Source organism: Protopterus annectens, chromosome 3.part0 (genome assembly GCF_019279795.1).
Source record: "Protopterus annectens isolate FY-2018-M chromosome 3.part0, PAN1.0, whole genome shotgun sequence".
Taxonomy (NCBI): domain Eukaryota; kingdom Metazoa; phylum Chordata; order Ceratodontiformes; family Protopteridae; genus Protopterus; species Protopterus annectens.
The window spans coordinates 1,949,654,630-1,949,682,612 of record NC_056731.1 but is presented as its reverse complement, the minus strand read 5'-3'; the positions used below and the strand labels follow the sequence as shown (position 1 = coordinate 1,949,682,612).

General features: G+C 44.5%; 1 protein-coding gene across 1 annotated transcript in view; it reads left to right on the top strand.

Moving 5' to 3' along the window:
- SETD2 (SET domain containing 2, histone lysine methyltransferase) overlaps positions 1-27,983 on the top strand; it is a 3,532,865-nt gene that overhangs the window by 2,037,200 nt on the left and 1,467,682 nt on the right. Inside the window, exon 17 of the mRNA XM_044066027.1 lies at positions 23,817-24,446. Within this exon, the coding sequence (XP_043921962.1) occupies positions 23,817-24,446 (630 nt within the window). The remainder of the gene's footprint in view (positions 1-23,816; positions 24,447-27,983) is intronic.

Genomic DNA, 27,983 nt, shown 5'->3' with positions numbered 1-27,983 from the left:
ATCCCAGACTTTAATAATTTTACCTCTGTTTGTACTGGGCAGGCCTCCATCCCCTCCTTCCTAACCAGGTTTCCTCCCAATACCTCATGCGACTGCTGCTGGACTTGAAGAACTTTCTTAAGAACTTAAAGCATGTTGTAGGTCAACCGTCAGTACTGGAAGAGGGCTGGAAAAAGAACATTCTTCCTTGGTTCTGTTTCTTCAGACACGGGTGGATGATCTGACTTTTGCCAACCAGATGTCCTCCTGCCTTTTTTCTATGCTGCTCACCTTGACATCACATTGTCCTCTGCATCCTTACCAGTGGATTTCTCATTTGGTAACACCCTTAAGAATGAAGTTTTTTTTTCAGGTGGGAAGCAGGGGTTGTACTGTAACACCCAAGAGAGGTATAGGGAATGCCTGAAACTACCTAAGCTTAAATCATACTGTTCTATTCACTGGAACTTTGGAGGATGCATTCACCAGGGCCTCCTTGGAATCAGATTGCAATGCATTACCTCCCAAGAAGCCTAACTACTTTTGTAGGATTGTGATCATTTGCCGGTACTTTTACAAAATCCCACTGCTTATAAAAGCTGTGGTATCCATGAGCAGCAAAGCATTCTTGAGGGCTCTGTTGAAAAAACTAATTCCCATTGTCAAAATAGGGTTCTAAACAGGTTAGAAAAGAGTTTATGCTTCTACCAGCCTCCCCTTCAGGGATATGGTTTGCCAAACTCTTGTGCTTCACATCCCAAAGGGCAAGGCAGAGGGGCTTCAGGATAAAGCCCTGAGAGATTAAATACTGGATCTCTGCAACTACTTTTCCCAGGATGGCAAACATTCTGTCAGATGTGGTTATTATGCAGTGAATTGCATCATGAACTGCAGTTGTGTGGTCTAGTATTCACAGACATGCCTGACTGAGGAGACCCGCCCCTACCAGAGCATGTGAAGACAAAGCTCTTTGATGCCCTACTTGACAAGGAGTTGCCATCCTTGACTGAGATGGTGTTTAAACAAATGGAGGAAAAGTGGAAGACTGTGCAGTCACTGGAGCAGTTTTCACCCCACTAAGTACACAAGATGTTACCCCACTGAAAACAGACCCTTCCACCACAGACAAAATAGCAAAGCATCAAAAGGGGAAGAAGTTAAAAAGATGTCAGGCTGACTGAAGGGAGAAAGGTTAGGGATCCTCTGTGCTTGAGAAACCTCAAGGATGCAGCTGCTACTCAGAGCTTCTCTCTGCTCCTGCCCATCAAGTCCTACTGGATTGTTCTTTCCAAAATGACAGGTGTTGTCTTGGACTACTACTGAAAAAATGGGGAAAAATATATAAGATGCCTGGGACTTGTCAACACTAAGACGGAGTTCCAAATATCAGGTTAGTAGAGCAACTAGATATGTTCATTGTCATCAGTGTCTCAGCACGAAGTCCTGGAACTTCTGCATGCAGAAGCTCGAGGCTGGCCCACATACCAGAGACTTTTACCATCCCCCTGCTATCTGATCCCCTTTTCATCTGATGTCAGGACATCAGTGATTAAAAGCGTCATTCACTGGCACAATCTTCATTTTTTTTCATGCCAAACCAGTTCACTGTGCAACATTGTATGTGCGATCATAGGCAATCCATTGGTTGGCTTGTAAACCAGAGGATTCAGCTAAGTACCCCATTGGGGAACCTCCTTGTCTCTAATTGTATTTAGCTGCTTAATGTTTAAAAAGATTAATAATGGTCTCTTATGTGGGGAAACCCATCTTTCACAAAGACCTCCACTCTTTTTTTGTTTGCTGTGTTTAGGGCTAGATGTGCCAAATTGCACTTTTTGTGTGCAGGATTTAATAACATAACCATTAAGTGAATGGCTAAATCCCTGATGCAGTACTTAGTCAGGCAACACTCTGCTTTCATATGCTGTGACATTGGTTTGATGTATCAAAGTAAACCAGACTGCAGTAGTGCAAGAAAATTTAATAAGTGCAATAAAACGCACTGATTCAGTACATGAGGTTGTCTCATTTAGGTACACTCTATCAAAACCCTACCTGAATTCAGAAGTGGGCCCTGTCACCAACAAGACTGGGAACTTGTTAGGTAAGGCAAGAATGTGCCACACTTTCTCCATTGATTCTTCTGCTATATGCAGTATTATTAAAAAACACTGGAAAATAATACAATCAGAAGTTAAAAATCAGAAATGTCTAAAGAGACTGCTCTGTTAAAAATCTAACAGAGTTGTTAATAATGGGAATGAACATTTAGGGAATGTTATTTCAGGGACTTTTCCTTGTCGTAAATGTACTATGTGTACTTATGTAAGTAATGATGATATGTATGTGTACACCCTGTGACTGGACATGTCTGTGAGATTAAGGTATATGCTGACTGCATTACAATGAATGTTGTGTATTTAGCTTCCTGTGAGCTCTGCAGAAGGTTTTATGTGGGCAAGACTAATAGGTGTTTGAGAGATCGGATACATGAGTATCTTTACAGTATCCGGAGAAATTATAGTAAAAATGCCCTTGCAAAACATGTTACCCAGATGGGAAATCATCATTTTAAGTTTTCAGTATTAGAGATTTGTCAGCCTAATGTTAGAGGAGGTGATATAACAACTAGGACTGAATGTCAGGAGGTGAAATGGATGTTACTTTTACAAGCTATAGGGACTAAGGGGTTAAATGAGTTAATTCCCCTTAAACCTCTTTTAAAGTCACGTGATCTGCAGCACTAATTTTCTGTATTATTTAAATTGTAACTGCTGTTATTGTGTAGATCTGAAGAAGTACTCTGTTATGTATGAAAGCGCTAATCTTTTATTTCATTTTATGTATTGAAGCAGTGCGTTTTAGTGGACATATTAAATTTTCTTGCACTACTGTAGTTTGGTTTACTTTGATACAAAATATTTTTTCCTGCAACCGGACTTTGCTCCATTACCTTGTTTTATTTTGTCGTCAGTTTGATATTCTTCATGTTTCACTGTTGCAGTCATCACATTTAAGTTATCTGCTTGCAGTAGCCCTCAGTCGGCCTGATTATCAAAGTCTTGGGTCCTGCGTTCGTTGCGGTCTCATCTTCCGTGACATCAGGTAGTCAGGGGTATAAAGCATGCAGCAGACACCATTACATCAGTCTTTCTTGCCGTGCGGTGCCTGAAGCAGAAGCAGTTCACAAGTGCTGGTCGTCCGACTACTGAAATTTTCGTTTTCAAGTTTCAGAACCTAAGTCTTCAACTAAAGCTAAGTACCCCATTGGGGAAACTTTTTCTTGCTCTAAACCGATGTCAGTAAAAGTTAATAAATGTATTTCTTGTGGAAAGCAAATACCTCATAAAGATTTTCATTCGTACTGCATTCCATGCTTAGGCCCTGACATTGACGTACCTCTCGTCGGTTTTGTGCCTTATTTAAACAAGGAACTATTTATCGTAGGTACATTTTTGCTTCTAAACATTTTGGTATTCTGTTCAATTATCCAGATATGGCTTTGGTAAGCCACCCGACTACCGACCTTCCGAAAAAATGCAAAGATAAAGACAGAGACTGGCCGCCTAGGTCCAAAGCTGCTGATGACGCTTCTCCTAAGCTAGTTGTCAGTTCACCGGTACTCAGTGAGGCGCTTTCGCAGTCCCTGATACCTGCTACTTCAGATTCGCAGGCCTCTACTGAGACCCATTCGGAGTCTGGTATGCCGTGAGATGCTTCTTCAACTGTGGAACTTGTGGATGTTTCTACCTTAGATGGGTCTGGAGCCACTGTGCTGGCACCGGCTTCGGAGGGTGTATTCAGGCCTACTGACTTGTAAATTAAACCGACAAAATCTTCTTCTTCTTCAAGGCCTAAAACTCAATCCATGCCTAGAAAATCGACGCCCAGACCACATGATCAGGCCTCTATGCCTAAAAAAACAAATGATGATGGCTGAAGGCCATATTACTCTAATCAGGGGAAGCCACCCTTCCCCCTCTAAGAGACTTAGGACTGAGTTTCCTTATGATTTATCTGATCAGGACTCTGAAATTTCTGTTTCCTCTGATGACCAGGATTTCCCCTTATCTACCTGTGAGGATTCTGATGCAGAGGACTCAATTTCCTCTGCTTCCCCTCCAGAGGATTTCTCTTTTGCTGAAACCTTGCATAATCTTAGGGAGCATTTTTGCTGGGAAAGCCAGGATTACTCTGACTCTAAAAAGAGGCTTAGGGATTTCTTATTCCTGCCCCAACACAGGCCTTTAGCTATCCCCCCTGTACTGGACATTGATGACGATGCCTTCTCAGAATCTAGCTTGGCCCTTGACTCTCTACCTCCTGCTCCCAGAAAACCTGATAGATATTACAGGGTTTCCTGACTCCCACAAGTTCCACTTTAAAAATTCTACTGCGGATCCTGAGACCATTTCATGGGGACCCAAGGGCATTAAGGCTCCTACTGCCAAAAATCCTACCCCCCTCTGATAGAGATTCCAGGGCGCTGGATAGATGGGGTAAGAAGGTATACACTTTTGCAACCTTGGCTATTAGGGCCTTAAACCGCCAGTTTCATATGTTAAAATATCAGCAGCATATTATTGGATTGCTTAAACAGAAAATTATGTTGATTCCTGACTGCTGAAAGTAAAGATTTACAGGATTTAATGCATTCTGCTGAACAAGTTGGAAAACATACTTTGCAGTGTGGTTTTGATTCACTAGAGGCATCTTGCAAGGCTGCTGTCACTGGGTCTGTACTTAGAAGGCATGCTTGGCTTAAGGAGCAATCTTTGCCAGATCTTGTTAAAGCTAAATTGCTGGATGCTTCCTTAAACCAAGACCGCCTGTTTGGCAACAAAGCAGAAGTAGTACTTAAAAAGATGGAGGAAAAAGCTAAATCTATGCAAACTGTTAAAGATTTCTTGCAAGTACAGCCTCTGAGATTTTGTAGGCATTGGCTCTCTAAAAATTGGTCCTTTCCTGCCTCTTCCAGGCCTTCAGTCCAAACCCAGAACCAGCAGAACACCCAGGCTTCAGTCCCAAGGTACTCGCAGGACTAAGCAGTGGGGGGCTCCCACTTCCAAAGCAGGGAGTAGTAAGACTCCCCCCATATGGTAAACTGTCTCAATGACTTAACTTTAAAACTTCCAAGCCCTGCACAACTGACTGTTCCTTAAGGGGGAAAGATTGCCCTGTAGGCAAAAAATTGTGAATTCATTACCCAGGACAAATGGGTTTTAAGTGTAGTTTCCAAAGGATACAGATTCCACTTCCACTCCTTACCAACCCCAAACGGTTGGCCAGATCTACTCCCAAATCAGTGGGCAGGCTCCAAAGCAAGTTCTCTCTTAAGCATCAGGGCTATGTCACAGAAGAGGAAAGGGAGCAAGATTTCTACTCAAGACTTTTCCTGGTGCTCAGAAAAGACAACTCCTTGCGTCCTATCCTGAACACATTTTTGGTGATCCCAAAATTCAAGTTGTTAACTCTTCACCAGTTGCTTCCTATGCTAGGCAAGGATGCCTGGTTGGCAACACTGGATTTAAAGGATGCCTACCTGCACATTACAATAAGGGAATCTTGCAGAAGATACCTACCCTTCAAAGCAGGCTACATGCGCTGTCAGTTCGCTGCACTGCCCTTTGGCTTGTCTACTGCGCCCTGGGTATTCACAAAGTGCCTAGCCTCAGTCATTGCATTTTCCAGGCAAAGAAATATCCAAATATATCCATACCTGGACAATTGTCTAATTCAGACAGAAAGCCAGGACATACTGTTGAATCATCTGGCATTTGTACAGAAATTGCTAACTTCTCTGGGGTACACCTTAAACGAAAAGAAATCTCATCTTGAACCCTGCCAACACATTGTATTCCTGGGAGTAAGCTTGAACACAACTTCCCAGATGGCTTTCCTCACGCCAGAGAAACAAGTTCATTTGACAGCCTATTTCAAACTACTGGCCACAAAGACCCAGCTATCTGCAAGGAAAATACTGCAAGACCTCCTGCATTCTCCTAATTCCCTATGCAAGACTGCATATGAGGAAACTACATTGGGATGTAAAAAGCCTATGGTGTCAACATTCTCAGGATCTATAAGCAATGATTCCTATCATACCTTCTCTACAGATAGAGTTCCTTTGGAGGGCAGAGGCCTACCACCAAATCAAGGGACTGCCATTCACTCTACACCCTGTCACCCAAACCCTAACAACAGATGCATCAGACTATGCATGGGGGGCTCACTTGGCAGGGAAGTGTATTCAGGGCAAATGAAACCCAAGTCAAATGCACCTGCATATCAGTCAGAAATAAATGTTAGCTGTACAGAATGCTCTGACAGCCTTCAACGACCACATTCTTCCAGGACAATTAATGGTAGATGGACAAACACCACTGTTGTGTGGTACATAAACAAGCAGGGTGGAACCCACTCATACCCTCTCTGCAGACTAGCCATGGCTCTGTGGAGCACAGCCTTGAGCTACCAAGTGCAATTACAGGCTCAATTTCTGCCCGGAAAGCTAAATACACTGGCAGACGAACTAAGCAGAAATCTCATGGACCCACACAAGTGGAAACTGAAACCAAAGATATTCAACATGTTGAGAAACAAATGGAGGGAGCCCCAAGATAGACCTGTTTGCCTCCACACAAAACTACCAATTGGAAAACTTCTGCACAAGGGCTCTCCAGAAACAAGCTTGGAAAGTGGATGCCCTGTCCTTCACCTGGAAAAACCTATCAGTTTATGCCTTTCCCCCTCTGCCTCTCCTCTCCAAGGTGCTACTGAAGATCAAACAGGACAAACCAAAGACGATATTTATTGCACCAGACTGGCCACGCCACCCCCCTTTGTGGAGTGTGTCACTGCTGGCACCATGGCACCTGCCTCAGATCCCTGCCCTGCTGTCCCAGCAGGAGGGCCAGATTCTGCACCCACAGCTTCAAACCCTGAACATGGCAGCCTGGCTAATTACCTGATCTCTCCGTTACCATCCCTCAGTAAGCAATTGTTGGATGTTATTCTGGAGGCAAGTAGGCCTAGTACTAAAAAATCCTATGCCAAAAAATGGAAAAGATTCTGTTCCTGGAACCAAACTCAGGGGATGGGCACAGCAGCGCCCAATTTATCTCATATTCTTCAATACTTAACTGAGATGCTTCACAAGGGCCTTTCATTTTCCTCCCATCAAAATTCATGCCTAGCCATTTCAGCTCATTACCATACAGAACCACCCCTCTTCTCTCACCCACTGCTGAAGCAGTTCCTCAGAGGGGCCAAAAACGTAAGACTACCCAGAAGAGCCCCTACTCCAGCCTGGGACCTTAACTTTGTATTGGAAAAACTCACTCTACCTCCTTTTGAGCCAGCTGCAAATGCAGAGTTGAAATTCCTTTCTTGGAAAACAGCCTTCACTTCAGCAAGAAGGGTGTCTGAATTACAGGCCATCATGGCAGTGGAGCCTTTCATCATCTTTCATGCAGACAGGGTGTCCCTCAGGACCAATCCCTCCTTCATGCCCAAGGTGGTATCCAGTGTGGCCCATAATCAGTCCATTCGTTTGCCAAATTTTTTTCTAATCCACAGAACTAAGGGGAACAAATACTGCATTCCTTAGGTGTGCACAGACAACTTAGATTTTACTTGGATAGGACTAAACCTCTCAGGAAATCTGAACAGCTGCTGGTTGCTTTTGCTGCAGGGGCAGAGGCAAAGGCCATTTCAAAGCAAACCATTTCTAAATGGATAAGCCATTGCATTTATTTCTGCTACAAGCACCATGGAAAACCTATCCCACAGGGGATTAGACCACATTCAACCAGGGCTGCATCTACCTGTACAGCCTTTCTCAGAGGTGTCCCTACCCAGGGACATCCTAGAAGCTGCTAACTGGAATTCTGTACATACCTTCACCAAGCATTACCATTTGCCATTTTTTCTCTAAATCCAGAGCTTGCTTTGCCACTGCAGTCTTGCATGGCCTTATAGCTGGTCCTAATGCTATCTAATTTGCTCCTCCCATCCTTAGCTTTGGGAATCTACCCAAATGTGATGACTGCAACAGTGAAACACGAAGAACATAGTACAGTTGTGTACACTTAAATAAATGTAGATGTTCGAGTGTATTCACTGTTGCAGCCCTAGTTACCCTCCCTCCAGCTCCCTGCCTTCTATTGGCTATACCTCTATTCCTGCTTACTATGCTTAAAGCTTTTTGGTGTATTTGCTTTTTTGTTGGAGGTGTAATTTTGTAGATATAATTGCTTCCCATTATGGGGACACCTGACATCTGGGGCAAGAAAAACTGATCTAATGACGTCGGCTGCATGCTTTATACCCCTGACTACCTGACATCATGGAAGATGGGACAGCAACCGAAGCAGGACCCAAGACTTTGATAATCAGGCCGACTGAGGGCTACTGCACGCAGATAACCCAAATGTGATGACTGCAACAGTGAATACACTTGAACATCTTCATTTACGGTGAGTGTACCCAACTGTACCTTTGCCCTGGCACCCCTCTTTCATGCTCTAAAACAAGGTCCCCTGAAATTGTTCAGACAAAACTACAGTTCTGTGGTATGTGAGCAGACAGGGCGGAACTAAATATTATTTGCTTTGCAGACTTGCTGTCCTAGCCTGGGACCTGGTAGCTCAACACACGAGTCTCCTTGCAGGCAGTTTATATCCCTTCAAGTCAGAACATTCAGGCAGACACCTTGAGCAGGTCCATGTCACATTCCTACAAATGGATGCTTCACGGGGATGTATTTCTGAATATTGTCCACAAGTGGAGTACACCACAAGTAGAGCGGTTTGCCTCTTCTCTGAACAGACTTACCATTGTTTTAAACCAGACTATTCACTCCCTTAGCAAGGGCAACGTATGCCTTTTCAATTTCATGGAAGAGGATGTTTCTATATGCATCCCCCCCTTCCCATTATTTCTAAACATCCTGCTGAAGATCCAGCAGGACAAACCATAATTTTGCTAGTGACTCCCTTTTGTCCAAGGCAGCATTGGTCCCCCCCTCCTCCTGCATTTAGCCAGGAGCAGTTATCACAAGTTACCTCAGAGTGGACCTCCTCGCACAGGACATGGGATCCCTAATCCATCCCCATCTGGAGTCTGTGAATCTGACCCTGTGTGATAGAATTTTGATCCCTTCTAGACACTTTTACATTGAGGACATGCTAACAGTCCTGTAGGAGGCCAGGGTACCTAACACTAGGACATTTTATTTGTCTAAATGAAAGAGATTCTCCATGTGGTGTCTTCAGACAGCTAGACCTGTTTCAAAGTGAAGGGACCCCATTGTGCTGTCCTATCTGTGTGAACTCTTGCAAGTATGGTTGGCATATTCCTCTGTTAAAGCCCACCTTGCTGCTATTTCGGCTTTTCTGCCTCTTGATCCCCCTCTAGCTTCCCGTCTCCATCCAAAGTTATTCCTTAAGGGAGTACTACACCTCAGACCCTCCAGTAAGCTGGTTCCACTTCCATGGGTTCTGTATTACATTTTAGATAAACTCACTGTTGCCCCCTTTGAACCAGCATCTAAGGCATCTCTGAAACATTGTACCTGGAAAACTGTACTCCTTGTGGCCCTGACATCAGCCAGAAGTGTGTCAGAGCTCCAGACCCTCTTGGCAGCTCCTCCCTTCTTCATCTTCCACAAGGATAGAGCGACCCTGAGGACCAGGCCCTCCTTTATGCCCAAGGTGGTCAACGAGCTATCCTTAATTCAGGGTATACACCTTCCCACTTGTTTCCCTCACCCCCAAAATGACAGTGAGTCTTACATTCCCTTGATGATCCCAGACAACTGAGATTTTACCTTGACAAGACTAAGGCCATTAGGAAGACAGAGTAACTATGTATTTTTCTCCTTTTACCCTAGAGCGCTGGGAAAGGCGGTGACAAAACAGACCATTTCTTCTTGGATTTCCAAGGCTATTTCCTTTTGCTACACATCCATGGGAAACAACTCAATTCAAAAATTGAGGCCCACTCCACTAGAGCCATGACTTCATTGGGAGCCTTCAAGGGTCTGGACACTGCATCCATTCTGGAGGGAGCTACATGGACATCTGTTCACACCTTCGCTAAACGCTACAGGTTGGATCATATCTCCAGATCCAGAGCAGGGTTTGCTAGGGCAATTCTTCATGGAGAACAGTTTCATACCACCATTCCCTTCTTCCCTGTGAGCTTTGCCACTCACCCAAGAGATGTCCTTCAAGAATGCAACTGCAGTCATAACAAATGGGTTGTCCTGCCTCAGGCAGCCCTCGGTTGGCCGGATTCCAAAGTCTGGGTCCGACGTCGGCTGATGTCGCATTTCTCTCCGACGTCAGTGCGGCTGGAGTACATAAGCATCAGCCAACGCCATTTTCTTCAGTCTTTCTTGCCGCGCGGTGCCCGAAGCAGAAGTGGTTCGCAAGTGCCGGTCGGTCAGCTCCTATACTCTTCGAATCCGAAGTCATCAAAAAAGCTAAGTACCCCGTTGGGGACCTTTTCTTGCCTCAGCCGATGTCAGAAATTACTGAAAAAGTTAATTGTCTGTCTTGTGGTAAACAAATACCTCATCAGGATTTCCACTCTTACTGTCTTCCTTGCCTTGGCCCAGACCACGACGTCTCGGCCTGTGTCGCCTGTGCTCGCTTCAACAAGCGCACTCTCAGGCGCCGGGCGGAGTTCGCTGAAGACTTTTTCGGTGAAAAATTTGCGTATACAATGCCGTCGGAGCTTCCGACATCGCAAACGCCCAAGAAACGAAAAGACCGGGACCGACATCCTCAGCCCGCGTCTACCACCGACTCCACGCCAAAACCTTCCGCGAGTGCTCCGGTTCCCGCTGAGACGGTTTTTCCACCGCTCCAAACCGAAGACACCGCAATACCGACGACTCCGATACCAGATACCACTCCGACGCCAGTTATAGATTTTCCTCCGGATACTGAAACCGAGGAAATGCCAGAGACCATTGCTGTAGATAAGGTCACTCCTGCACGTGGAGCTGCCAGGCCTCCTATGGCCATGTCTATTAAGGCCTACACTCGGGCTAAGGCAGCCAGCAAGACTAAGCACCTTACAGCAAAAACCTTGCCTCAAACTACTCCTGAGAAACAAATCATGTCTATGGCCGCAGACTTAATTTCCATGATTAGAGGTTCACAGGCCCATCCTGAGAGAGCATCCCAGCCTCCTCCAGATAAGAGGCCCCGGGTTGATCCCTCTGAACCTATCCCTACAGATGAAGACTCTGAGGACTCTATCCACTCCGAGGGACAGGAAGACCTCTTTCAGACCTTTGATGACACGGATGCAGAGGATTCCATCCCTTCGGCCTCCCCTCCTGAGGATATTTCTTTTGGGGAAGTTCTGCATACTATGAGGGAACATTTCAAGTGGCAAGGCCAGGAATATTCTGATTCCAGAAAGCACCTTCGAACCTTCCTTAAAAAGCCCCAGCACAGGCCCCTAGCTATTCCTCCTGTGCTTGATGTTTTGGATGATCTATATTCTGACTCCAGTGTTACCCCTGATTCCCTTCCTCCTGCACCAGCCAAACCAGACAGATATTACAGGGTCCCAGACACACGTTCCCATTTGTTCAGGGCCCATACTGTGGATTTAGAAACTATTTCTCAGGGACCTAAAGGTGTTTCAGCTTCCACTTCTAAAAATCCCTTGCCTTCCAACAGGGAAGCTAGGTCATTAGAGAGATGGGGGAAAAAGGTGTACACCTCCACCACTTTATCTCTGAGAGCTTTGAATTGCCTTTTTCATATGTTACAATATCAGGATTACCTGTTAGATGATTTACAGAAAACTTTGGCCTCTCCTGACCCTTTAGACAGGGAGTCTTTGCAGGAAGCTGTACATAACTCACAGCAAGTCAGCAATCACTTTCGGCAGTGTGGATATGATGCATTGGAAGCTTCATGTAGGGCAGCTATGACAGGGGCAGTCATTCGCAGACATGCATGGTTAAAAGAACAACCTCTACCAGATCAGGTTAAGGCAAAACTTCTGGATGCACCCTTGGAAAAGAACAAGCTTTTTGGTGCTAATGCTAAAGATGTGTTAAAGTCCATCGAGGAAAAAGCGAAATCAGTTCAGATGGTCAAAGATTTCCTCCAGGTTCAGCCCCCCAGATTCAGCAGGAATTGGCCTTCAAAGAACTGGTCCTTTCCTAACCCTGAAAAATTTCAAAGGGGTAAAAACAGGCGTGGCCGAGGAAGAGGACAATACAGAGGTTCTTACAGGGGACGACAATGGCAGCCAGCAAACCAAAGACGTGACACAGGGGTCTCCCCCACCCTTCAGACACTATCTCAATGACTTTCCTCTACAACCGCCAACCAAGGAGCAAACAGAAGCACCCTTGGGCGGAAAATTATCTCTGTTTTCAGACAATTGGCACAGATTGACAAAAGACAAATGGATTTTGGACATTATAGACCAAGGTTACAGGTTCCATTTTCACACCTTACCCAGAAAAAAGGGTATGCCAAACCTACCACAAAACCAGAGGGCAGAGGCTATCAAGCAAATTTCTCTTCTGGCTCAGATAAAAGCAATAGAAAGAGTACCACAACAAGAACAAGGCCAGGGGTTCTATTCAAGACTGTTCCTTGTGCCAAGAAAAGAAACACAATGGAGACCAATACTGGACTTGTCCGCATTAAACACTTTTCTCATAGTACCAAAGTTCAAAATGCTGACTCTACAGCAACTCCTTCCCATGCTGGGCAAGGGGTCTTGGCTGATTACTCTGGACCTCAAGGAGGCATACCTGCATGTCCCTATCAGACACAGCTGCAGAAGATACCTCAGATTTCTTGCAGGACCAGAGCATTATCAATTCTCAGCATTGCCATTTGGCTTATCTACTGCGCCCAGAGTATTCACAAAATGTCTGGCTTCAATAATTGCTCATTGCAGGCTCCAGGGGATCCAAATTTACCTGTACCTGGACGACTGCCTTATACAAGCGGACGACAAACTGATGTTGACAAAAAACCTGAACTATGTCATACAATTACTTCAGGCTCTGGGATACACAGTCAACTTTCAAAAGTCAAGACTTCAACCATCCCAGCAAATAACCTTCTTAGGAGCCAATCTGGACACAGCCTCTCAAATGGCTTACCTGACAAAAGACAAGCAAGAGAAGTTAACTCATTATTTCAAGGGTTTGGCAAAACTCACCCAGATGACTGCAAGGAGATTCCTACAGGCCCTGGGTTACATGGCATCCTGCATTCTCCTGGTTCCATTAGCAAGACTACACATGAGAAAACTTCAATGGTACTTAAGTCTATGGTCTCAGCACAACAACAACTTAGAGGCAACCATACCGCTCATTCCATGCCTACAAAAGGAATTCCTATGGTGGGCCTCGGTAAGCCAGGCAAACACAGGTATGTCATTCAAAAAACCTCAGATAACACAGACCATGACCACAGACGCCTCAGACATTGGATGGGGGGCACATATGGAAGGCAGATGCATACAAGGACAATGGTCTCCAAAGGAAACGCATCTGCATATAAACCAAAAAGAAATGCTGGCAGTAATGCATGCCATTGAGGCCTTTCGACAACAACTTCAACAAGGCCATTTACTGATACGGACAGACAACACCACTGTGATGTGGTACATAAACAAGCAAGGGGACACCCATTCCTACCCCCTTTGCAGACTGACAATGAATCTTTGGGAAAAATCACTGAGCCTGAACATACACCTACAATCCCAGTTTTTTCCAGGCAAAGACAGTGTGCTGGCAGACAGCCTAAGCAGGAATTTCATAGATCCTCACGAGTGGAGGTTACACCCAAGGATCTTCACACAACTCACCTCGATATGGGGCAGGCCAGAAGTAGACCTATTTGCCTCTCACCTCAACCATCATCTGCAAAAATTCTGTTCAATGACATACCATCCACAAGCTTGGAAAATAGATGCTCTTTCATTCAACTGGAACTCCCTAAAAATATATGCAGTCCCACCTCTGCCACTGATGACCACAGTACTACTGAAGATCAAAGCAGAGAGACCCAAAGGGATCCTAATAGCTCCAGACTGGCCAAGACAACACTGGTACCCACTACTACGGAGCATATGTCACAACAAGAAGTGGGCCCTTCCCCAATGGCCCCTACTTTTGACTCAGCACAACTTCAAAACAGTGCATCCAAACCTTCAGACACTACAGCTAACAGCCTGGGAGATTCCATGAATAACCTCAATCTCTCTCTCTCCAAGGAAGTCCAGCGGATACTAACAGAAGCTTCAAGACCATCCACCAGAAAGGTTTATTTGGTAAAATGGAGGAGATTCAGCATTTGGAACACCAGCAAGGGTCATGATGCATCACTATTGAACATCCCACTCATCCTGGAATATTTGGCGGATATGCTTCAGAATGGACTCTCATATTCTTCCATAAAGATACACGCTTCAGCTATTTCAGCTAGATATAACACTGATCCACCTGTGTTTTCACATCCTTTGCTAAGGCAGTTCCTTAGGGGAATCAAGAACATTAAACCACCAAGAAAGGCTCCAGTGCCAGCTTGGGACCTCAACTTTGTTCTAGAAAAAATAACTCTACCTCCTTTTGAACCAGCAGCTTCAGTGGACTTACAATTCCTCTCATGGAAGACAGCTTTCCTGTTGGCAATTACCTCAGCAAGAAGGGTTTCGGAACTACAGGCCCTAATGGCAATACCACCATTCATAATCTTTCACCGAGACAGTCTCTCCTTAAGAACCAACCCTACTTTTATGCCAAAGGTGGTATCTAGGGTTTCTTTAAATCAAGCTATTCATCTACCTGCTTTCTTCCCCAATCCTGAAAACAAAGGGGAATGACTGTTACATACCTTTGACATTCACAGACAACATCGCTACTACCTGGATAGAACCAAGACCAGTAGGAAGTCTGATCAACTTTTTGTAGCTTACGCCCCTGGAGTACAAGGGAAAGCAATTTCAAAACAGACTATTTCAAAATGGATTGGACATTGCATCAGATTTTGTTATTCCTTCCATGGGAAGACTGTTCCAGCCAATGTCAGACCACACTCCACCAGAGCTACAGCCACCTCTACAGCATTCTTAAGAGGGGTGCCTACAAAGGACATCCTAGAAGCTGCTACATGGAGCTCCGTGCATACATTCTCCAAACACTACAATCTCCCTCTATACTCCAGATCCAGAGCAGGCTTTGCTTCGGCAGTCCTGCAGGGTTTGATTGCCACACCATCTCTTTCCTAGAGCATTCCTCCTCCCCCAGCTAAGCTATGGTATTCTACCCATTTGTTATGACTGCAGTTGCATTCTTGAAGGACATAGTACAGTTTTGTACCTACCATAAATGTAGATGTCCGATAGGTATGCAACTGCAGTCGGATTTTCCCTCCCTCCATACCCCTTTATGCCTTGGGTCCACTCCTATCCCTGTTCCTCTTAGCTGGGGATATCTGTTATGGTGTATCTGTTTATTGCTTATTTATTTGTTTGGAATCCTGTTTTTCTCCTTCCAAAATGGATTACAGCCTTCCTTGGAGGGCACCTGGCATCTGGGGCAAGAAACACTGAAGAAAATGACGTCGGCTGATGCTTATGTTCTCCAGCCGCACTGACATCGGAGAGAAATGCGACATCAGCCGACGTCGGACCCAGACTTTGGAATCCGGCCTACCGAGGGCTGCCTGAGGCAGGACAACCCATTTGTTATGACTGCAGTTGCATATCTATCGGACATCTACATTTGTGGTAGGTACAAAACTGTACTTTTTCTCACTCATTGATTGTTATTTGAGATATTTTTGCAGTGACCTTAATGATACTGAATATCATCTGGGTATAACAGCCCTGTGTTTCTAAAGCTTAGTCAAACACACTGCTTGTGCTGTGCTGATGAGGTCATAAGGCCAAAATATGCATCTCCACATCTAGTGGGGTTTAGCTTTATTGGCCTGAAATTGTCCATTAAAATGGCGAAACAAGTCATGGCCATTTAGAATCACCAATTAGCTGAAACACCTGACGTTCATAAGGATCATTTGCATATATCCCATGTGCCTGTGATACAACAGGTTTGGGAGGTCACTCAGTGGAAGTTCTAGCTTTGCTGGAGTTTTCATTTTTTTTTTTACTCGCCCAAGAGTTTGGAATACTGCAACTTGAGAATAGAAGGGCATAGAGTAAAGAAGGGCATAGAGTATTGTGTAAAATCTTACCACAACCATGGATGTCCTCCTCTTCTATGTTACAGTATTCATTCCCTCCCTCCTTATCCCCTTCTTTCCATCTGAACTGTTTTTTCTTGGATGGCACAGTGTGCAGTTATTCTGGGACTGGGCTAAGACTGGGACGTTCAGTTCTTTGGAAAGGTATGTGCAGACGTCACTTTTATGGCACAGTAGGCCAGTGTCGCAGACATCCCGTGTACCCAGCAGTGACTACAAGCTTTTGTATACTGGCCGGACATTCTGGTAGGAAGCAGAGGATAACCCACGAGTTTGGAATACTGCAACATGGATGAAAAGGACATCTATGGTCATGCTAATATTTTACACAACTTTTCTTTTTATTGACATTCATCATCATTTGTACTTCTGCTTACGCTGTTGAAAAGACCAGGAAAGTGTGACCAACTCTCTCTTTTTCTAAATCCAAGTTGGATCCCAGGGCTTCTAAGGTGACCCTGTCCTGGTGACTTTTTGAATGTATAGGCTTTGTTTACAAGTCTAGGGGCTGACCCTGCTCAAAACACCAAAGGCATACTCTATTAGAGCAGTCACTGCATCTGCAGCTTTCTTTAGCAGTATCCTTATTTGTGCGGCTGTTGACATGGTCTACAGTTCATAATTTTATTGCTCAATGTAAGTTGATCTGCAGTCTAAATTAAATGCATCCTTTGGTTGCAGCATTCCCAGATCCTTCCATGATACCTCCATTGGTTCATCTAGCTGAGGAGTCTGTCCCAGTAATTGAGGTGGACTAGAGACATTAGATACAAAAGTTGTGTAGTCAGCATAACACTAGATCCTTGTCATCTTTCGTCGTCCTCTGCATTCCCTCCCACTGTTCCCCTATGAAATTGTTACTTTCCTATGGCTTCTGTTGGACCGCACTGATCTTAATTGCCCCCCCCCCCCAGCTATATACACTATTGGTACTTGTCATATAGAGTGTCACTTTGGATTATGTTTTGTGAGGCAGACTCTATCTGAGGACTAGTAGGGTGGCAGCCCATTAAGGGAAAGGATGGATCCAGAGCTGTGGGGCAGATTCTGTCTGAGTGCTGAACTTGGATCTGTTCAGATCCAATTTATTCAATGGATGTTCTTCGTGTTTCACTGTTGCAGTCCTAACAGAACGTCGGCTGCCACCAGTTGTAAAACTGATGTCAGAACGTCAGGTATAAAGGGAGGCAGCCGACTCCATTTCCTCAGTATTTCTTGCTGTGGAGCCTGAAGCAGATGCAATTCGCACTAGTACTGATCGGCCGTTTACCTTCTTTTTGCTTTCTGACAACCAAGTTCAAGACGCCTTCAGATAAGTACCCCGTTGGGGATCCTCTTTTCTTGCTTTGACGAATGTCAGATAAAGTTAATAACTGTCTTGCATGTGGAAAACAGATTCTGCACTGTGATTTTTCATTCTTATTGTATAACTTGTTTGGGCCTTTAGCACGACTTCTCTAACTGCGATCTCTGTGCTTTCTTTCAACCCGCGTACCATGCGCCGTAGAGCTAAGATTTTGTATAAGCATTTCGGAGTCTGGCCTAAGTTCGTCGGTATGACATCTTCTGGTCTCCCGACTTCGGATATACCTATAACGCAAAGACAAGGACTGCGACAGGATTAAATCTGCTGACGACGCACTGGTGAAATAGGTAGTCAGCACAGCGGTAGTCAGTGAGGTGCTTTCGCAGCCACTGCAGTCTGCAGATTTTCAGCTGCAGGCCTCTGCCGAGACCTTTACGGACACCTCCATGCCGCAGGCTGCTATTTAGTCTTCAGACGCTCTGCCTGTCTCCGCCTCAGATGGGTCCAGAGCAGCTATGCAGGCACCGGTTTCTGACGCCGCCTCTTTTCGACATGAAAGCAGAACTAGACCGACTACCTTAGTTCAGACTTCTGCAGTTGCTAGGCCTCCTGAGTCCCTCCAGATTGCTAGCAAACCTTCCAGCTGCAAACCTACTCACAAGCAAGCATCGGCCTCCCCTCCTGTGCCTCAGTCCCTGTTAGTAAAGATTGCTGGGATCTTCTTTCCCTGATTAGGGTCTCTCATTCCCCCCCCCTTCCAAGAGGGCTAGGGAATTGTCTCCTGATGATCTGTCTGTTTCAGATTCTGAGGTTTCCAGTATTTCTGTTGGTGAAGAAGAAAATTCTCAACTTTTTTCTGGCTTTGAGGCTTCTGATGCTGAGGATTCTATCCCTTCTGCCTCCCCTCCAGAAGATTTTTCCTTTGGGGATACTTTGAATACTCTTAGGGAGCACTTTAAATGGGAATGTCAGGATTTTCCTCAGTCTAAGAAAAGAAACCGGGAATTTTTGGATTTCCCAAAGCATAAGCCTCTGGCTATACCTCCAGTTTTAGAAGTTGCGGATGATGTTTTCATGGAAAATTCTTTAACTCCTAATTTTGTTCCTTTTGCCCCCCAGAACACCTGATGGGTATTACAGGGTTCCTGATTCTCATAAATTCCTTTTTAAACCCCCTACTGCTGATCCTGAAATTTTCTCAAGGCCCCAAGGGTGTTAAGGCTAGTATTGCTAAAAACCCTGTGCCTTCTGATAAGGAGTCTCTAGGGCCTTGGACAGATGGGGTAAAAAAAGTCTATACCTCTGCAACTCTTGCCATTAGATCTGTGAATTGCCTTTTTCACTTGCCTAAGTATCAGCAGCATACTTTGGAGGCTATTAAGGCTAAACTTGGAGATATTCATTCCATGTCTGATAACAAAGATTTACAAGACTTACTAAATTCTGCCACTTTAGTTAATAAGCATTCACTTCATTGTGGTTTTGACACTTTGGAGGCTTCCTGCTGAGCAGCAACCACTGGATCCGTTATTAGAAGGCATGCTTGGCTCGGGGAGCAGCCTCTTTCTGATCCTGTTAAATCTAAATTGCTGGATGTTCCTTTGCATAAAGAGAATCTTTTTGGTAGTAAGGCTGAGGAGGAACTGAAGAAGTTGGAGGATAATGCAAAATCTATGCAAGCTGTAAAAGATTTCCTTCAGGTTCAGCCTCCTCGATTCAGTAGGCATTATCCTTCCAAAAATTCGTCTTTCCCTGATCCTGGAAGCAGGGTTGCTCTAGGCCTAGGGGGTTCAGATCTTCCAGAGGGCAGGCTTTTGCCCCTCAAAGGACTAAACAGTGGCATTCTTCTGCTAAATTGGGGAGTTCTAAGCCAGTTTCCCAAAGCAAGCATTCTCAATGACTCCAGCCTTCTTGTGCCTACCTCTGTGGACCCTGGGTTTCCTTTTGGGGGAAGGTTAGCCAGGTTCACAGAGGTATGGTCTACCATCACAGACGACAAATGGGTTCTCGATATAGTAAACCAAGGTTACAAGTTTTATTTTCACATCTTCCCTGTTTTGCAGGGGTACCCAGACATACCCAGAACTCTCAGGGCAGAGGTAGAAATTCAGATTTCTTCTCTTCTGGCTACGGGGGTTATAGAGCCAGTTCCTGCAAATCAGGCAAGCCTAGGTTTTTATTCAAGACTTTTTCAGGTACCTAAGAAAGGGGGCACCTGGCACCATATTCTGGATTTGTCTATTCTAAACACTTTTCTGGTGATTCTCTAATTCAAGATGCTCACCCTTCAACAGTTACTACCAATGCTGGGCAAGGATTCATGGTTGGTAACTTTGGATCTCAAGGAGTCTTATCTGCACATCCCAATAAGGGAAAGTTGCAGGCAGTTCCTCCGCTTCAGGGCTGGAGAGCAACACTTTCAATGCTCTGCATTGCCCTTTGTAAAAACTCTGGGAGCAGTAGATAAGCCAAAGTGTCTGGCTCCAGCCATTGCTTTTTGCAGGCAGAGAAACATTCAAATTTATCCTTACCTGGACAACTGTCTCATTCAAGCAAACTCCCCAGAACAACTAGAAAAGGATTTGGACTTCGTGAAGAACATTCTCACCTCTTTGGGTTACACACATAACAAAAAGAAGTCAAAGTTGGTTCCTATAAGGGAGATTTTTTTTTCCTGGGAGCGAGTCTGAATACAGCCACCTAGATGGTATTCCTCCCTCAAGAGACGAAAGAAGATCTTTCGGCTTACTTCATGAACTTGTCAAGCATGACCCAGCTTTCTACAAGGCAATTCCTGCAAGCACTGGGGTTCATGGCTTCATGTATTTTGATGATCCCATATGCAATGCTGCATATGAGAAAACTTCAATGGTACCTCAAGAATCTTTGGTGTCAACACACGCAGGACTTGCAGTGGATTCTTTCCCTAATTCCCTGTCTACAAATGGAGTTCCTCTGGTGGGTGATGGCCTGTTCTCAGGACAAGGGTCTGCCTTTCCGCCCACCACCTGCCAGCCAGACTCTCACCACAGACTCATCAGATGTTGCATGGGGGGCTCATCTGGAAAGGCAGGGGCATACAGGGGACTTGGAGCACCCAGCAGATTCCTCTGCACACAAACTTAAAAGAATTGATGGCAGTGCAGCAGGCCTTGCTGGCTTTCACGGAACTACTCTGCCCTGGGACTCTGCTGATCAGGAAAGACAATATCACGGTCATGTGGTGCATCAACAAGTGGGGGGGACTCGCTCTTGCCCCTTGTGCAGACAAAGCATGAGACTATGGTCCATAGCAGCATCCATGGGTATACATCTAATAGCCCAGTAACTTCCAGGAAGGCTAAACTCCCTGGTAGATCATTTGAGCAGACATGTTCTGGATCCTCACGAGTGGCAACTGAACAAGGTCCATTTTCCATCGCATCACTCAGCATTGGGGTACCCCACAAGTGGATCTTTTCTCCTCTCACACCAATCATCTCCTTCCAATCTTCTGCACCAGGGAGTTTCACAACAAAGCTTGGAGGGTGGACGAGTTGTCCTTCCCATGGGACACATTTTTGTTTATGCATTCCCTCCTCTGCCTCTTCTTCCCAGAGTGCTGCTAAAGATAAGGGAAGAAAAACCAAAGGCTATTCTGATGGCACCAGATTGACCCAGGCAGCATTGGTATCCCCTTCTTCGCAGCCTTTCCCAGGCTCAGCCTTGGCATCTTCCCCTGGTACCAGATCTGTTGTTTCAGGAAGGGGGAAAGTTCCTTCATCCTCGTCTTCAAACTCTGCATTTAACTGCCTGGCTAATACTTTAAATCTTTCCCAACAGGTGGTTAAAGTTCACGAGGCCAGGAGGCCTAGCACCAGAAAATCCTATGCAGATAAATGGAAGAGATTTTGCTCTTGGATGCAGGCTAAAGGAGAAGACTCTTCTCATCCCTCTCTTTCTCTTATTCTTGATTACTTAGCAGGATTGCTTAATGGTGGACTTTCCTTTTCTTCAATCAAAATTCACGCTTCAGCAATTTCTGCTCATTGTTCTTTTGAGCAACCCATTTTTTCTCGCCCCTTGATGAAGCAGTTCCTGAGGGGAGCTAGCAATCTTAGACCTCCCAGAAGAGCTCCTACTCCTGATTGTGATCTTAATTTTGTCCCTGCTTGGGATCTTAATTTTGTCCTGGAAAAGCTTACTCTGCCTCCCTTTGAACCAGCTGCCTCTGCAGATTTGAAGCTTTTCTCCTGGAAGACTGCATTTCTTTTGGCTATTACATCAGCCAGAAGGGTATCGGAGCTGCAAGCCTTAATGACAGTAGAACCTTTCATTGTTTTTCATTCAGATCGGGTTTCTCTGAGAACTAATCCCTCCTTTATGCCTAAGGTAGTTTCCAGTTTAACCCTTAACCGGTCTATTCACCTGCCTACATTTTTCAACAATCCCCAGAATAAAGGGGAAAGGATTCTGCACTCTCTTGATGTGCTTAGACAGCTGAGATTTTACTTGGGACTAGATCCTTTCAAAAATCTGAACAGTTGTTGGTTAGTTTTGCTCCTGGAGCTCACAATAAAGCTATTTCAAAACAAACCATCTCCAAATGGATTGCTCACTTTTGTTACCTGCACCATGGGAAGATTCCTCCTCTGGGTATTAGGACCCGTTCTACTAGAGCAACCTCTACCTCTGCAGTTTTTCTAAGAGGTGTGCCTACTACGGACATTCTAGAAGCAGCTATTTGGTTTTCTATCCATACTTTCACAAAGCATTACAATCTACCCTTGTTTTCTAAATCCAGGGCTGGTTTTGCCTCTGCAGTTTTGCAGGACCTTCTTACCAACGCTTAATCTGGGATCCTTCCTCCCCCCTTTGTCTTTTTCCTGGGCTTTGGGAATCAACCCATATGTTAGGACTGCAACAGTGAAACACGAAGAACATAGTACAGTTGTGTACACTTAATGTCCTGGTTTCCCACCCTCCATTCCCCCCTTTTTCCTAAGGCACAGAATATATATTTTTATTTTTTGTATGACATGTTTCCAGGGTGTTTCCTTCCTGGGTTAGCCTTCTTTTGGGAGCTCCTGACAGTTAAGGCAAGAAAAACTGAGGAAATTGTGTCGGCTGCCTCCCTTTATACCTGACGTTTTGACAGTTTTACAACTGGCGGCAGCTGACGTCATATACTGAGGACTCTGGTATTCAGGCCGACTGAGGGCTACTGTGAGCTGGATAACCCAAATGTTAAGACTGCAACAGTGAATACACTCGAACATCTACGTTTGTGGTAAGTGTACACAACTGTACTTTGTGGCACATTTGAAGAAGACTGTGTGGATCTAGCGTTATTGAAGTACATTAAATGTAGTTGCAGCTTATCAGCTGACATGGTAGTTTTTGAGTGTCCAGTAGAATTTTTATATTGGCAAGAAACATCGTGTGGACCTTTGTGAATTTGTTTCATGTCAGTTTGCTGGCTTGGCTGCTTTCATTGAAATTATATTTTAGCTGTTGTCTTTGATGTGTATGTGATATTGAAACATTTTTTTTCTGCATTTGATAGATTTATGTAATTTAATATTACAAATTTTATGTAGTTGAATGAGTTGTACTACTGCTCATCACAGGGCATAATCGGATATCATCCTCTAAAATTGAAGTGCAAGTTTTTTGTAAACATTGTCATTGCTGTGGCTGATGGTTTCATTTGTAGGCAGAGTGCATGTATGCTTAAGTGTAGGCATGTTTGGTATGGTATTGTAGGCTAGTGTTTCTTCACAGTGGTGTAGGATATAAGGCAATATTTTTGTAGGCTTTTCTCCCATACCCCCCCCCCCTCCGGGAAACATGGGTCTGTGTGTCTCATTTCTCATTAGTTCTCTGTGACCTGCAGCATGTTGAAGAATTGTGTTTAAAGATGTTGATCCTCAGCATGCTTGAGAGCAATGTCTGGGATGCCTTTTCATCCATAGTTTTTATCTATTAATTGTGATGGTATGTTAGTAACTACTGAATTACTAGGGAATCATGCAAGATGTCACAGTGATGGAGTTGAGGACAGTTATTAGACAATAATGAAGGTACAGTCCTCTTAAAGTTAATGTGAAAAGGTGCACATTTCAGGTATGAGTCAATGAAAGTCTATACTGTCCACTTCAGTGCCATGGTGACCTCCCTTAACAGATGTATTCACTAGACTACAAGTCTTTAACAGGTCATAAAAACTGAGTAAGTTATCCTTCACTGTACTTAATCTGTTTAATTTTCAGTCTTCATTTTTTTTTCTGTAGATCATGAAAACCTTGGAGATGTTGCCTATTCCAAACAAAAACATGTTGGAAGAAAGTAAAGTCCTTTTTGTCATTCAGCGATGGGCACAGACAAAAACAGTTGTTTCACAGCTCAGTGAAGGTGATGGATATTCTAGTGAAAACACTTCCCGAGCCCAGACACCACTAAATACACCAGATCCTGTTAACAAACAGACTGCTGAAGGTGAAAGTGACACCCCCAAAAAACTGGTATTCAGAAGACTTAAAATAATTAGTGAGAACAGTATGGACAGTGGAATGTCTGATACAAGTAAAGTATCTGATGGTGAACTGGAAATCAAGGAGGGAAAAGACCTAGAGCAACCTGAGAGTATGACCCATGAAGATGATGAACGCAAAACAGATACTGAGGCATCTGGTGATAGCCAGCTTGACAGTGCTGATCCCATTGCTGGGGAGATGGAGCCTGAGGCAAAAGAAAGCAATGGAATCAAGTTGGATGAGTCTGTTGCTGTTGAAACACCATCTCAAGATGAAGAAGAAGGCTTCTCAGATGTAGAAAGTGAGAAAAGCCAGGAACCAGTTGACAAAACAGTTGATGTTTGCGAGATGGCCATAAGACTGCTGGAACTCTGGAAAGACTTGAAGGTAAAGGGTTGAAGTGAATTAGGCTTATGTTCATACCCATCTGTAGTTTTTGTCTACCATCGTCTTCCTTGTCAGGGAACTTGGAGTGTAGTCCTGTGTTGTATGATATAATGTTGGTGCATGCTTGTCATTAATTTGATGATGCTAGTGTTACCTAAAGTAGTTTGTTTCTGAAGAATAAAGCAAAATATTGGAAATGTATTTTCCAGCATGTTCCTTGCAGGGGGCAGTCATTTTTGTATTTGGTGGAAAGCATAGTCATTTGTAACTGTAATTTTAATTTTCCGTAACTTGCAGAGCAAACCCACCTACTTGTGAGAACTCAAGATGTTTGTTTGTGTCTTTCGGCTTTTCCCGGTTAGGGGTCGCCACAGCGGAACTTCGGTCCGCTAATGATTGGCAGTTGATTTTTACATAGTGGCTTGCCAGGCCTGACGCACAACCTTCAACTCAAGATGTATTCTGCAAAAAAAATGCATTAGCATTTGGGGAGAGCTGCACCTCTCAAGGTTCACACCAGCATCCAGATATCGGAATAAGGGTGCAAGAGCAGGTGTGTGTGTGTGTGTGTGTGTGTGTGTGTGTGTGTGTGTATGTCTGCGCATTCATGTTGTGTGATCTGCATGCTTTATTCTGTCATATTGTTTCTGCTATTTATTTCTCTTAAAGTTAATAGATTGAGAGACAACTTTTTAGCTTTTACTAGCAAATGTATCTTTTGAAGGTCTCTGTATGCTAAAACACTGTCTGCAGTGATGCTGCCTTTGCTGCTCTAAACCTATGCATGAATTTCCTAAGTACATAAATTTCTGATACTTTAACCAGACAGCTGTTTGCAGATGCCAGTTAAACTTCAAAGCCTTTCTCTCTCCTTGTGGTTTGTGTAACCAGGAAAGGCCAAAAGAAAGCATTAGCGTCGGAAGACTGCAGTGTATCATTGTTTGACCCATAACAACAAGTAGAGGGTAAGGGAGCATACAGTTGTTTTAAGTCTCTGGGTATGGCTGAGCTAAGCATGCAACATCTGAAGCATTTTCATCCTTCTCTTCTAGCAAATCTTTATATAGTAAAATGCGATTGCTTGCTGGGGTAGTAAGATAAAAGAAACACCTCAGTGCTTTCTTTTTTGAAAGTGAATCCATAGGGAGAGCTCTGTTCTTAACGTGGGATGCCATCTTTTTTCTCTCTTAGGCTTGTCTAGGCTGACTTCTGGCTGCTGTACCAGCTTTCATACTGCTGACGTGAGTGTGTTAAAGCTCTGATGGTAGGAAGATGTTCATCGTGTTTCACTGTTGCAGTCATTACTCTTGGGTTATCCTGCTGGCAGGCTACCCGCAGTCGGCCTGAATTCCAAAGTCTAGGTCCGGCGTTGGTTGCTGTCACCTCTTCCCTGACGTCAGTGCACCAGGGGTATAAAAGATGCAGCCGAAGCCATTTTCTTCAGTCTTTCTTGCTGCGTGATGCCTGAAGCAAAAGCAGTTCGCAAGTGCCGGTTGGCCAACTCCTGAGATTTTCAGAGACGAATTTCAGATCCAAAGTCTTCTTTAAAACTAAGTACCCCATTGGGGAAACTTTTTTCTTGCTCCAGACCGATGTCAGAAAAAGTTAACAATTGTATTTCTTGTGGGAAGCCAATACCTCATAAGGATTTTCATTTTTACTGTATTCTTTGCCTAGGCCCTGATCACAATGTTGCTAGCTGTCGGTTTTGTGCTAGATTTAACCACCGCACTATTGAGCATCGATTCGATTTTGCTTTTCATTACTTTGGCCGAAGATTCATTTATATAATGCCGTCGGAACAGCTGACGACCGGAGTTTCTAAAAAACGCAAGGAAAAAGAAAAGGACAGGCATCCAAGATCCAAAATCGACGACGAGGCTTCCGCTAAGTCAGTCACCGGTTCGCTGGTTCTCAGTGAGGTGCTTTCACAGTCCCTGAAGCCCGCTACCTCAGAGCCATAGGCCGCTGACTACTCCCACGTGGGACCAGCTAGGCTTCTGGATACTCAAGGTATTGGACACTCTGAAACCATTTCCTCAGATGGGTCCAGAGCCGCTGAGCAGGCATCGGCTTCTGAGGGTGTTTTCAGACCTACACAGTTGTATGTAAAGCCTACTTCAGCCTCCAAAGCAAAGACTAAAGCAGCTCTAAAGACAAAGAAACAAGTACAGCATTCTCCTGCACAGACTTCCATGTCTAAAACCAGGTGCTCAAAATGGCCGAAGACCTAATTACCTTGATCAGGGGTTCCCATCCCCCTCCTGACAAGAGGCCTAGGCAAGAGACAGACTATGAATCTTCAGATCAGGTTTCCATTTCCTCTGACTCCTCTTCTGCACAGGAATACTCTCTTCCTCCCTTTGAGGATTCTGATGCTGAAGAATCTATCCCTTCAGCCTCTCCTCCTGAGGTTATTCTTTTGGGGAAACCCTGCATACCATGAGGGAGCACTTCCACTAGGAGAGCCAAGATTACTCAGAATCTAAGAAAAGGCTTAGAGATTTTATTTTACTACCTCAGCACAGGCCTCTTGCTATTCCCCCTGTGTTAGACATTGTAGATGATGTATTTTCAGAGTCCGGCCTTTCTCCTGACTCTGTTAAACTAGGCAGATACTACAGGGTTCCAGATTCACCTACATTTCTTTATAAAAACTCTGCTGCTGACCCAGAAACTATTTCTCAGGGTCCCAAAGGGGTCAAGGCTTCTACTGCAAAAAAAAAACCCTATCCCATCTGACAGGGTAGGGCACTAGACAGATGGGGGGAAAAAGGTTTACACTTCTGCTACTTTGGCTGTGAGGGCTTTAAATTGTCAATTTCATATGCTTAAATATCATCAATACTTAATGTCACTGCTAAAACAAAAAATGTTGGCAAATTCTGATTGTGCAGAAAATAAGGAAATGCAGGATTTATTGCATGCAACTGAACAAGTGGGAAAAGCATACTTTGCAGTGTGGTTTTGATTCTCTGGAGGCCTCTTGCAGGGCCGCAGTTATGGGTTCTGTCATTAGGAGGCATGCTTGGTTAAAGGAACAAAATCTGCCTGATCATGTTAAAGCAAAATTATTAGATGCTCCATTACAGCATGATATTTTATTTGGTGTTAAAGCAGAGGAGGTGTTGAAGAAAATGGAGGAAAAAGCGAAATCTATGCAAACAGTAAAGGATTTCTTACAGGTACAGCCACCAAAATTTATCAGGAACTGGCCTACAAAGAAATGGTCCTTTCCAGTGTCAGGCCACAAAGAGGCAGATACAGATGCCCCAGAGGCAGATCCCAGCCCCAGGGCTCATAGACAGTGGGGCGTTTCTACCTCCAAAAGCGGAGAAGACGAATCACAGCCATACAGGAAACAGTCCCAATGACTTGCCCCTGCCAACACCAAGTACTTATCTTTTGGCAGGCCCCTTAGGGGGAAAACTAGCACTTTTTTCTCAAAATTGGCACATGATCACCTAGGACAAATGGGTCTTGAATATAGTGTCCCACGACTACAGGTTCCACTTTCACACCCTGCCAAGGGCAAAA